Source organism: Zeus faber (genome assembly GCF_960531495.2).
Source record: "Zeus faber genome assembly, chromosome: 14".
Lineage (NCBI taxonomy): Eukaryota > Metazoa > Chordata > Actinopteri > Zeiformes > Zeidae > Zeus > Zeus faber.
Window position 1 is genome coordinate 13,151,356 of NC_137200.1, and position 13,575 is coordinate 13,164,930.

The 13,575-nt window shown below is 44.0% G+C and overlaps 2 protein-coding genes across 2 annotated transcripts in view; one reads left to right on the top strand and one right to left on the bottom strand.

Annotated features, from left to right (window-relative positions):
- LOC307240498 (Golgi SNAP receptor complex member 1-like) overlaps positions 1-4,425 on the top strand; it is a 5,875-nt gene extending 1,450 nt beyond the window's left edge. The window contains exons 4-9 of the mRNA XM_080014294.1: positions 347-454; positions 798-889; positions 2,011-2,085; positions 3,249-3,278; positions 3,475-3,557; positions 3,801-4,425. Of these exons, the coding sequence (XP_079870420.1) occupies positions 347-454; positions 798-889; positions 2,011-2,085; positions 3,249-3,278; positions 3,475-3,557; positions 3,801-3,925 (513 nt within the window). The 3' untranslated portion in view covers positions 3,926-4,425. The remainder of the gene's footprint in view (positions 1-346; positions 455-797; positions 890-2,010; positions 2,086-3,248; positions 3,279-3,474; positions 3,558-3,800) is intronic.
- Positions 4,426-5,145: 720 nt separating this feature from the next.
- On the bottom strand, positions 5,146-6,469 carry LOC307239853 (trafficking regulator of GLUT4 1-like; the record flags this gene model as incomplete). Its single annotated transcript, XM_080013432.1, has 3 exons — positions 5,146-5,192; positions 5,642-5,768; positions 6,074-6,469. 3 exons carry the CDS (start codon positions 6,467-6,469, stop codon positions 5,146-5,148), a joined length of 570 nt encoding a protein of 189 aa, XP_079869558.1.
- Between the last annotated feature and the right edge of the window lie 7,106 nt (positions 6,470-13,575).

The following is a 13,575-nucleotide window of genomic DNA, read 5'->3' on the forward strand; positions in this document are numbered from 1 at the left end:
ATTCATGTTATAAGTTAAAACTACGGCAGACCTCAAGTAGCCTAACAGTGAGTTCAAATGACTCCCCAAATGAATCATAAAAGACCAACGCTTCTGTTATTTCAGTGACGACAACCATGTACAGTACTGGGAGGCTCATGTCTGTTCCCTCTTAAACTGTGGTGTATACACTATTCTACTTTTTGTATTTTCATTTGACCAGTATTAACTCGAATCTGCAAAACATTGTTGCTGATAACCACCAATGACAGGATTGTCCGACCATTCAAATTGGCTTCAAAAGTGAACAGGTAAAACACTTCTGGAACCCAGATGGGCGCTTTTGACCCCTCGGATTCCTTTTCAGTTAACAGCCGTGAATGACAAGATGGCAGAATACACAAACACCCCCGGAGCGGCGATGCACAACGCCGCCTTGATGCACACACTGCAGAGACACAGAGACATCTTGCAGGTGAATAGTAAAATCCAGCTCCATCCTAATCGGCGCAGGGCGCTTATTGAATGGTGAATGTAATGAACTTGAATATTTTCAACGCTCAGTGGTTTCAATATCTATTTATTTCACTGTATTTCATGATGTCGTGGTCGGTTCCTTTTCAAACAGTACCGCCAGGGCTTTCGATCGTCCTATATCTCAAAACAGTTATTAAAAAAAATAAAAAATGGTTTCACCCTGACACAGCCCCCCACACACATTTGGCAAGGGAGTAGGATTCCTCGGGTACGGGGCGGACCGACCTGTTGACGGCTCGAAAAACACACATTTACTTACTTTGGCCTCCTCCCCTCTGCAGGACTACACTCATGAATTCCACAAGACCAAAGACAACTTCCTCAGCCTCAGGGAGAGGGAGGACCTGCTGGGCTCCGTTCACAGAGACATTGAGTGAGAAGCTTCGTGTCTTTGTTTGACATGAAATCCATCATTGCTGATCCCGATATCTCAATCCCGATTCCGTTTTTTGCATGTGTTTTCTTATTTCAATCTTGGCTTGCTGCCTTTCCTACCCTCCTTCCTTCCTTATGTCTTCTGTTTTTAATTTGCTCTTTATCTATTTGTCTGCTCTCGCCTTTCTCCCCTTTCTGTACCCTTTCACTTCTTGCCCTTTGTTCTTTTCTCCAACGTTTGATCCCTTTCCGGTGACTCCCGAGCGCATGATATAATGTCCTTCACCAGCAGGAGGCAGAAATGCTCTCTTTGTTGTAATAGTCGTCCTTTTGACCCGCCCTCTATCGCTCTCTCTCTATCGCTCTCTCTCCCACTCTCTCCAATTCTCCCACTCTCTCTGGGGATATGTCTCCTAAGTGCCTTGTACAGTAAATCAAACCGCAAGGCTTTCATTCATACACAGCTGAGGGAGAGTGGTCACGTCTGGTCTCTGTGCAAAACAGGAAGGAAGGAAGGAAGGAAGGAAGGAAGGAAGGAAGGAAGGAAGGAAGGAAGGAAGGAAGGAAGGAAGGAAGGAAGGAGAGGAATCCAGGTTGCATGGGGTGGGGGGTGGTGGGGGTGATGCAGAGATACCGGTGGAAGTGTGGACGCAAAATCAGCAGAGACGGTTGGAAACAAGAGGTGGAGGACTCCAGCCAATCGAATCACTTAAAAGCATCGATGCAGGAAGTCCTGTAATCACCCTCCAGTCACCAGATATGAACAGGGGTGTGGAACAGAGAGTGACAGAGGGAAAATGGAACGTTAAATCTTTTTAGTTGTTTTTTTTTATGACATTAAACACCGACCGGAGATTATTTGTTGGCTGTACAAGCAATTGCACGTTTTCTAAAAAAACACCCAAGCACAGATACAGCGAGCAGCTTTCACCAGATAACTGCTCCGTTGGAAACGTGGAATTTGATGCTTTCTTTGTAATGGAGAGGCAGTGGGGGATGTTGAGTTATTCATCCTGTAATGTTAATTGATTCTCCATTATCCTCACATCTTTTTTTCCTCTTTATTCTCTCTGACTCACTCACTCACTCACTCCCTCCCTCGGTTGCTGTTTCTTCCAGGTCCCATAAGAATGCCTCGGGGGTGAACAGCAGACGAACTGAACTCTTCCTGAAGGAACAGGAACATTTGAGGAAGTAAGCGTTGCCTGGGTAACCGCGTGCAATGTCTTGAGCATCAGTCCTGTAACTCGAACAGAAAATACTTATTTCCAGTACTAGTTTTACGTACTTCCGGTCCCTCAATTTTCAGTCTTTTCACTATTTTGGGGTTTATTCTATTCTATTATTTTCTATTCTGTTCTCTTCTTGTTGCTGCTGTTCCATTCTTATGACTCACCTCAGCTTCAGCCTGGAGCTGGAGGCTCAGCCTCAGGCTGTTTGTTGTACAGTAACCACGGCCGAGAGAGTTATTTGTCAGGTAGAAGAAGAACATTTATGGAAGCAGATAAGTTGAGGAGGAAAAAGGCTGCACTGGAGAGGAGATAAAGTGGTTGATGGATAGGGAAAGAGACAGGATGGTGGTGGATGAATAGCGGGAGAAGTGTATGGACAGTCAGAGGAAGTAGAATAGAGGAGTATTGATTTTCTTGGGTCTCCAGTGGAGTTGGTCGGGGTGCACGCTGCACCATCGCTTTGTGCCGGCGGTGGATTCCAGCCGCTTATGCAGCTGATGTAAAGCAGCAAGAGACGAGTGTCATCCCTGCCAGTCGTGATAAAATGATTGTAAAACAATTGATTGTTTTTTCGCTCTATTTTATCTTAACCTTTCCATTATATAAAAAAAAAAAAAGTAGGGTAGTCCTGGTTGCTCAACCGGATAAGGGCTAAAGGAAAAAATATTCTGCTGTCATGCTGATCAATCACAACTCGGCTTTTGACCCCAAAAAAATCCCAGTTACGCTCTTTTTTCTGTCTCCTTGTAACACTCCTCAAATGTGCTGAATTTTTTAGTATTTATAGAGCTTATTGTGCGTAATCACCGGGTGTCATGACATTTCACTGCATATATGTATGAACGTATGTATATGTATGTGACAAATAATCTCTTGAACTTGAACTTGAACTTGAAGTGGCTGAACAACATGACACATTACGCTTGTTTTTAAAAGATGACACGGAACTGAAGTCCAGTTTCACCAACCGAAGGCTTTTAGATGTTCTTCGAGCTGTCGAGTGGGGATCTGCAGTTACGGTTTCCTTAAACAGAGACGTAGCGTTTTGGATGCAAACCCTCGCACTCGATGGCGTCAGTTTTCAAACTGCTGACCTCTTTCCCCCCGGACGCTTTATATTCACAGCTCTGATAACCTCATCGACAACACAATAAGGTAAGCTTCATCCCTTTGTTCCTACCCCTCTCTCTCTCCCTCTCTCTCTCTCTCTCTCTACCTCTCGATCTCACACACACACACGGACACAATACATCACGTCGTCGTTGTCTGTTCAGTGGAAACATTAAAGCTGATGGGATGCATGGGATGAAGCTTTTCCTGGCACTACTCCCCGAACTTTTCTCTCCTCTAGTATCGCCATGGCTACCAAAGAGAACATTGCATTTCAGCGTGGGATGTTGAAGTCCATCCAGACCAGGGTGACAACCTTGGCCAGTATCCTTTTTACATAAACCCTATAAATATAAATCGTGGGGGGATGGATCGTGGCATCTGTCTTTACTTGATCTGTCCCTTTGTGCAGCCGCTGGGCATGTTCAGTTAATATATGGGGTTTTGTGGTATTGATGTGTAGCATGGCAGCCTCCATGTTTGTGACAGTCACTTTCCCATCCCCGCCCTCTGTGGTTAATGTGGTAATTCCGTATTTTCCGTCACCACCCTTCCCTCGTGCTGCAGATCGTTTTCCGGCCATCAACGGCCTCATCCAGCGAATCAACTTGCGCAAGAGGCGGGACTCTCTGATTCTTGGTGCCGTGATTGGCGTTTGCACAGTTCTCCTCCTGCTCTACACCATCCACTGATCTGCTGCGGAGCTGATTCTTATGGTTCACCTCTTTTTTTGACGGAGATGCTCTTTAAGGGCAGGTGTGGGTGTGTCTCGAGCTGACAGTAGAACTGTCACCTGACAAAAGGACATTCCTATAGAACAAAATTCATATAATGTAACTAGCCACCGATGGCCTAGTACATAACTCTCTTTTCCTAATTTTCAGTTTTTTATTTTTTATTTCATTGTATTTTTTGTGAAAAGCTCAATCTCGCAATGTTTTCAAGACAGAAAAAAAGCATTCGGATGTTTAGAGACTTTTCTACCATCTGAAGTAAATGTGTTCTCAAATGTAACTAAAACAAATCACTTAGTGAAACTATGTTGTCTCTATGTAATCACATATTGAAATGAAAGGAGATTATTTATTCTGTGAAATCATATTGTTTCTATGTATAAGTTCTATGTCGTCGCAAATGGACGGGTCTCTTGTATCTTAAATGATAACGACATTTCCCAAATACAAGAATGGTGATGAGCTCTCATTCAAATTCCTCATGCTTTTGTAAGTTTATTTTTCGACATGCACAGTATTCAGAACTATGGCACAGTAAATCAGTCATTCCATACAAATGTGTAAACGTCAACAGAGTGCCACAAACAGATTTGATGTGTTTCGTAAAGGAATCACATTTGAAAATCGAGTCGGTTCATCAAACAGCCTCCACATTCAATTTTCCATTTCCATTATTTGTGCAAAGCTGTCATATCACACTACGCCAACGGAAAGTTATTTTAAGATAACCTCAACATTCATTACATGACTTTGAACTTGGCTGTGAACCGCATACAGATGGACATTCAGAATGTCGTCCAGATACAAGTACAGGACAGGAAAGATGTTTAGACAAATCGGCAGGCACTGGAAGGTTTGCAGACCAATAACTTTGGATTTCTACTATAAGTGCAGTGGTACCATACAAGTGCAAGTGTTAATTGATACCAACACAGGTACCAGTCTTAGTGTGTCTGTCTGTACAAAGGCCATGCAACTTCATTTGGTAAACTTTACAAAAAAGATCTTGTCATGATAGCACATCTTACATTGTGTCATTTGATTCTTCAACAGAGTTTGAAATAACATTTAATAGCAGTGTGGTGGTAACTGGCTCTCTAAACTGGAGCAAGGAGAAGTAAATGATGATGCGCCCTTTGTTTGAAGTCTAAGTAACCTTGTCTTCAACAAATTATTTCTCAGATGTTCTCGATCACATTACGCTTTTTGGTCCAACCCTTTGTTCCTGAGTTTTGTAGGGGTGGGGGTTACACTTTCTCCGGATGAAAGACAATATCAAGCGTGTATTCTGTCAGTCAATAGTAGTAATAGTAAAGATACATGGTATGCAGTAGTCCCATTTGGATTGTTTACAAAGGAAGAAAAAAAAAACCAAACAAACCTCTAAAGACATGTTGTGCTTTGTTCATTTTCAAAATGACATTCTCTCAATTGTGCAACTTTGAAATCGACTTCAGTTAAATCCTTGGCGATCATCGTGTCCATTCCACAGGTTACCGGTACTCTGAGAGAGAGAGAGAGAGAGAGAGAGAGGATATACGATTAGGAAGTAGTATTGTTCGTATATGGCTCCCTGCTTACACACACACACACCGAACAACTAACAAGGATTACTATATTGTCAAATTACACACACAATCATATGTCAGTGTACATGCAGTAGACATCTCGTACCTATTGTGACCACTATGAAAATGATGAAAGCCACAGCCAGCAGCAAAGAAATACAGCTGAACAGCATGGAGAGACGCCCATATTTCCTCGCCCCTTCGATGTCCCCTGTATGCAGAACAGACCGCGACTAAAGGGAGGGTGGAGAATGAGGTGGTGGTTACAAGGGGGTGGAGGGCACTAGAAGTAATTATTTAAATGCAGTGAAGCAGATAAACAACCACAGAGGCTAAATGCAACGACTTTAATGTAATGACTATGACATCAACTATTGTATTATTATTATTATTATTATTATTATTATTATTATTATATTGTTCTTATATTCTTATTGTATTATTGATGATGTTGATGATGATAATAACAATTAAAATATATTTATTTATTTTATAATAAAATCATATATATATTTTTTTTTTATTTCATGAGCCTTACCACATGCGCGTACCACAGCGCGTACATGTTGAGCGGAATGCCGGGACAGAAGCAGGACATCACGGCGAGCCAAAGGTAGCTGGGGGGCTCCGAGCCGGGCGGCACCGGGGAGGGCAGCGGGCCCAGGCTGAGCCGGGACGGGGACTTGGGTGCGGCCGAGAGCTGCCCCACGGAGCCCGACTTGAGGGGCGACCTGTGCCCGTCCTGGTGCGCGTCCAGGGAGCGCACGCTGCCCCTCAGGCTGAGGCAGAAGGAACCGTCGGACGGCTGCGCGTCCGCGGCAGAGGCGCTCAGCAGCTTCTCGGTGTCCTGGAAGTCCGCGGGGTGGGAGTTGGCGGCTTCCCTCTGGCCGTACAGGGCGCTCTGCCCGAACGCCGCATCGGTGTTGATGGCCATGGTTCGAGCGATCTGGTAACAGCCTGGAACAGCCGGTCCAATATCTCCAAGTCCCTTCCTGTGCGCTTCTAACTCCATATACCCCCCCCTTGTTTTTAGATATTCTTCATTGGCCTAATAATACCTAACCTTGATTGAACAGTATAGCTCCATCAAAAAGCTCCTCATAATGGACAGAGGTGTTATTGATGCCTCCGTCCCCGCTGCGTTCAGTTTGTATTGCGCCTGCATCCGAGCGCCTCCCTCTCACCCCCACACCCGCAACCCCCCCCCCCCCCCCTATGATATTACCGCATCTCTCCCATCTCCATCCCGGATCGTCGGTGTCTGGGGCGGATTTAGGAGCTGTGGTAGGCGTGTGACATTGCGAAAAACGATAACCCCTTTAATGGAGCGTGGCCGATGCGTAAAAGCTCTCCATTTTACGCGCGGAGGCTGCATGGCTCAGCATCTGTACCGTGAAGTGTGTGCGGGAGGCGAGAGTTTACAGGGTCGGTGCTTGCCATAGTGGATGTTGTTGGAGCAAATTACCAGCAGACTGCAAAGAAAGGAAGTAAAGGGGTGTTTGTTGCATGGGGGGTGGGGATTGGTTTCATGGCCACAGGTAACAATGTTAACACAGATGTATTTTAAAGGTTGCTTGAGGCCCATTGACAGTTCTCCCCCACCTCTTCTCTGCCCACAGGCTCCTTTCTTCCTTCTCCATCCTTCTTCCCTCTCACTGTAATTAATGGTACGCTGCAAAAGTGCCAAACGCACGACTCGCCTTGCCTTCCCTTTCGAAACCCCGACACTGGATTGCTCTATAAGCAACAATGAAAGCACCAAATTGACATCTGGTGAAAGTGCCCTTAAAAGTACTTGTCATATCCAGTGCGCTGATCCTATAATACTGCATTAAGTGCCTACCGTGGCCTTTCTCTGCAGAGGAGTGCTCATGCATATCCTGATTGCAACTTACAAATACAATATGGTGTCATAGTCATTTACAAGAATATAGACCTAATTAAGCATTTATGAGCCAAACCAAACCAAAGCAGCAGTTTAATAGATGTAGTGCCAGTGTCTTGCTTTTGATGTATATAGATTCTGATATAAAGAAGAGACTTTTTGATATGGATAATATTCCTTTGTAATGTAGTATAATAAAAGTCCAAATACAGATACCTGAAAAATAAAAATAAAAAGCAATTTGTTACTTATTAAACCTATTATGACTAGTTAACTCTTGCACAACTGCACTTGTATCACCCTTGAATCACTTTATCATTTTATCATATCATACATTGAACCTTCCTAATTTGCACTTTAAACCACCCCATAACCCTTTTTCTATCTGATATGTATCTTATATCCATCGATATTAGTTCCTGATATTTTATATTTTTTGTATTTTTCTGTTTTCATTGTTGAGATGGCATCGACATTTGATTGTTTACGTGAAACTTTCTATCATGTTGATGTATATGAAAAATACTTGAACTCAAACTGGTTATTCATAACTATTTTCCACGAAGTACTTTTTTTTTTCCCAATATATAACATATACAGTATATAAAGAAATATGGATAGGATTACTTTAGTTTAGTCTCTTTTTTATTTTTTCCCAACTCATTGAAAGAATTGTGGGGGAAATAATACTAATAATAATAATAATAATAATAATAATAATAATAATAATAATAATAATAATAATAATGTAGTCACTACCTTGTTTTGCGAAGTTGCATTTTCCAATTATAATCTATTTGTAGAAATTATCTACAAGGTTGATATGTATATTTCGACTAATTTACAAAATCCATTCATGATTGTCAATGAATTTTGTAAATTAAATTTGATGCTGGTTCGTGTCAAATAGATGACGACGTCTAGTGGTAATGACAAGAAACTGCAATCAATACACACACGTCCTCGTTTAAAGTGGTAATCCATAAGATCATTTTACAAAAGGAAATTCCCTTATTTGATACTTTTGATTTGGATAAACAGTCACAAATCCCCAACGCATAAAGTGACCGAGAAAAAAAACTCCAAAATCAAATCGATCAGAGGAAGGCATACTTTCAAGAATGTGACAAGACTCAAGCTTGGTTCACAACGAATGCATTATCATACCCGACAGTCGGATCCTCCCGCTAGTGGTCATTGGATGAACTGTGCCTGAGTGAGACAAAGACCTCTCCGTCCACGGGCTCTCTTTAATTTATTTTCCACGACAGTAGTAAGATGGAGAACTCTTGCAGCATGTGCTGCCGAAAACGAGAACCTTCTAAAGAAGTGTTTAGAACGAGGATGCCACATTAATCAACACTGGGTTTGGTTTTGCCAGACGGAAAACTCTCGGGAGGCAAAGTGTTCCGGCTGATCACCTTGGAATTCAATCGCTCTTTACTTACATTTTAACTTTTGGTTCTCTTGCTAATTATCATTGCTGTCCATGCTGCGTTATTGCCAAATAGGAGTGTTATAGTTTGAGTGCAGTTTTGTGATACATAATGAGTAATTCCCTAATTTCCCAAATCAAGGCCTACAAGATTTAAATAAATCAGATCTCATATTTGAAAATATCACAAAAATATCACAAACTTAAGATATATTTAGTTTCAAAGCGGCTTGTTATCTCTCCATACAATCAACCACGTCAATAATTTCATCCTCAAATTACATTTGACATATCTAGAAAATACCTTCTTTCCATGTGGACATGTGACTCATCAGTTACGCAACACACAATTCATCTGAAATATATATATATTTTTGGGCATTTTCATGCTTTATTCGATAGTGACAGCACGGGGGGGTTGGGGGGGCAGAGAGAGGGGGGATGACATGCAACAAATGGCCTCGTGCCGGAATCCAACCCAGGCCAATGCAGTAAGGACTCTGCCTTGTATATGGTACGCTATGGTGCACTGTGATAAATGGTGTTGCCATTGACTGCTCTGCTGCCGTGGCGCATCAGAGAACTAGAACTCAAGACAATTCATTTTTATCTCCTTCTGCAAACGCGTTCTCCAAAGTGTCAGAACAAATGGAAAAAAAATGAACCTTTCTTTAACCCACGTCCTAGTGATAATGACACGTTTTAAAATTGAATAAACATACAAGGAGATAAGAGAACCATGAGCTTACCATCCAATTCCCATTGGGTATGTTTTAATGATAGTGTGTATTTTCATTTATTTACACACAATTGACCAGCAAAGTCTGTTCTCCTTAGTTAGGGGTCCAGCCCACAGAGTTAGAAACCTATTGTTTTTGTTCAGATTTTCATTTTTATCCTTGGCATTTTTCCGGCTAAAAGTGTGCACAGCAACCACTGAACCCACAGACATGAATGAGGTGATCTGGGGCATTTCAGACATCTTGTGGTCCAAGTTTGATCCATATCAACCTATATTAGGAGCAGAAATTAGTGGAAAAACCCTTGAAAAACTACTGGAAGAAGCAGAACGTTGGCGTGTTCTGCTACTTCCGGCAGGGTGGTGGAGCGGGATGAGTTTTTGGGGCGGGGCTCTCTGTGACATCATCATCCAATTTGTTGTATACATATGTGCAGATTGTGGCTCTGGAGGGACTTTTGCATCGGCCGAGGAAAACAGCCTGGAACAGGTGTGTAGACTCCATCGCTCTGTAGTGGTTGCGTCGCGCAGGATCCGCGTGGGTTGAGACGACAGAGAGCAGGAGCCGATGCCGCGTTCCATGGGAACTGGGAAAATCGTAACTCGTTGTTAGTAGTAATGCTGCGTGTGACCAGAACTCAGAAAACTGTAATTGCTCACAGGGTGTTGTCACCGCGTCATCATTGCTAGACACGGCACCAATGTGAAAACACTGCAGAACACCGATTGGTCACAGACAATCATCACTTTGCTATTCGTCACTGCGTAGTTTCGTCATCATAGTGCGACATCCACACACAAGGGAATTAAGACACAAACTCCCGAAATACAAGCAGTTTATTAACTCGCCGAGCAGAGAACACAGTGGATCAGCGCAACACCACCGTCCACAACTCGAAACACAGTCTGAATCACCGACGCCGAGATGTCAGAGATCAGCCTCGGAGCACAGCCCTATTCCGACACGCAGCACGGTGAGTTATACAATGAAAAGCCCTGGTTGACAGCCAAATGCAGATAGTAAGTCAAATTCCATAGTAAGTCAAATATCAAAGTGATGGTAGTCTTCAATAAACTTTATATTTCATAGTCAAAGCCAAATTTCTTGCCATTATAACACAAGATTATATTCTTGGAGAACTGTAATTCGTAACTTACACGACTAACCTGGACCCCGTGCATTGCTGCCCGCAGCTTTACAGCATATTTTACTTATATGTATGTCCTGGCAATCCGTGTGGATTCCCCACTCCAGCCGGGCAGGGCTGATCACAGCAGCTCTTCAGCTGGCAGCTTTAGCGTGCGTACGGGAACATAAAGCTCGCCAGTGAAGAACTGCTGTGTGTCAGCCATTTGAGGGGGGTCGGGGAGGCGAGGCGGCGCTGAGGGGTCGGCCACCGGGAGACGTGGAGCCCGCCACCTCCGTGGATTCTCAACCGAGGGACGCAGGGGTTGGGGGCGGTGAGGACACGATTGCTCCCACTCCTCCTCCTCCTCTCGGCACAGAGACTCCTGGATGGAGATGGAGAGAGAGAGAGAGAGAGAGAGAGAGAGAGAAAGAAAGAAAGGACAATATTAGAGGCGTAGGAAGTGAGAGAGAGAGAGAGAGAGAGAGAGAGAGAGATTCGGGAGGTAAAAGAGATATTTGTTCCTCCTCTCTTGGCTCTCCGAGGCATGGGCATGAGGGAGAGCGTGTGCCCCCGACGGTGGGTGAACAGAAACGAACGAGGAAGAAAGAGGAGATTCACACACGATCCGTGCATCGGATTCAGCAAGAGGGAGGAGGGGCGCGTGCCCGCATGCAGCGGTGGAATTTCCGGGTTCAGAAAGTAACAATCCCCGCCGTGTTTTTGCTCCAGCTGTGCACTGATCAGCTGATTACACTCATTAGTTGGATCTCTGGGTTGATGCTGATGAGAAAACCCACACGGTTTACTCAAAGTCCTGGAGTGGAATTTTACTTTCTGGCAATTCCCCTTGTATAAAAAGTCAAACCACATCCGCATAGAATCGTGTTGTGAGCCATCGCATCAATATGGGATCGACCCTTTGTATGAAAGGAATAAACAGAATGAAACAGACAGAAGCAGAGATCCCACAATCCACGCACAGGCCGAGGGGATGGTGTGTTTTCCAGGCCATTTTCTTTAGTCTAAACACCATTGTGTTTGGCAAATAAACACGATGGGGAGGTTATAAACATGCAGAGGGAGCTAAGATGGCCGCATGCGGAAAAACAGAAGTGGAGTGTGGAATGTAAGCAGGGTTTTCTTTCCTGCTTTTAAAGCGGGGGGGCGTGTTGTCCAGCTTGAGATATTGACACAACAACAACCCCCGGGCATTTGTTTGGCCGCAAAGAGCTGGGGAGGGTGGCGAAGGTTAAAGAACGGGAGAGTTTTCAAAGTTTTACAGACACCACCTCAGGGAGAATACTTAAAAACGACACACACACACACACACACACACACACACACACACACACACACACACACACACACACACACACACACACACACACACACACACACACACACACACACACACACACACACACACACAATGGGGTAGGTGTGTGTGTGTTCCATGTAAACTGCGTCGTCACCTCGAGACAAAACACCAACAGGACATGTCCAAGCCGCTTGAATCTTTCGATAATAAACTCAAGGAGTATCAGGGCGAGAAGAAAGTCACCGACACGTCATGTATGCATGCATGGACGTCTGCCATGCAACATCGGCCTTTTCATGAGGTGAGTTAATATTAATGTGCCCCTGTTATTGTTAGTTTTACGTTACGAACGTTACGCGAAAGTTCCATAGGTATAAGGTTATTTTTAACCCACCCCTTTTTTTTGTGTTACCACTTCCGCACTGTATGCATGAGAATGCATATGATTGTTAAAACATATGTCCTCTGAGAACGCACTGTTTGGCTCCTGTACCACTTCCCGCAATGTGGGCCGCCAGCACTTTTGAGATTTTCAAGTGGGCCGCGAGTCCGAAAAGGTTGGTAACCGCCGCCATAGAGGTCTATTCAAAAGATGGATTTAGTGAAAATATTTAAAAACCAAGCCTGGAATGCATCAACCACGTGTATAAAATCGCTGACGTGCCGTCCTAACGTAGATTACTGAGGTAAATTAACAAACTACCAATACATTTTCCCCCACATCAAATGAAACCTCAGTTATGTAAAGAAGATATCATTCCAGCGGGAAAACAAATACGACGCCCAGGAAGGGACTTTATATTTTTCGTCATACTTGGGAAGTAGTTGAATAAACTTTATTGGTCTTTTATACTGTAGGACAGTGGAAGCGGGACAGTCTCCTTGCTGCTTGGGAGTCAACCATGTGTGGGCTCTAGTCATGATGACTCGTCAAGCAACAGATTTTTATAGCAGAGAAATCTGTCAATTCATTTATATGGCATTATTAAGCTATTAATATGTGTTTTTTTTGTCAAATGTACAAGAGTATATCCACTGCATCACACCGTCTACTATCACTGCTGTGAAATGGCTGAGGATCGACCCACCCTCCAGCAGGCCTGCAACTGCACTCACCCCGGCTTCAGGCTGCATCCCAGGGTGCACTGGGGTTTGGGCACACAAGGGGAGAAATTCCTCGGTCACAGGACGTACAGTACACGGTCACAACTGTTGACTATGACAAGCTCAACCTCAAACCGGAGCTGAATTACTTTTCTGTTCCGACGGCAAAAGGCGCTCCCTCTGCAAACACTAACTTTGTATCTTTACGCTCACAATGTACAGCACTGTTGAGCCCCCAAAACCTCTATATCCCCCCCCCCCCCCCCTTATTTTCTCTCTCCCTCTCCCCCTCCCTCCAGACGGTCTTGCATTCCTGGCGTTCCAGCTGCGTATGGTAGAAATTCCATCCAGCTGCTCCGGGTCTTAAACATTCCTGTCTTCCACTCTTTCTTTCCATCCCTCCGTCCTCCGGCTCCCCGCCCTTCACCT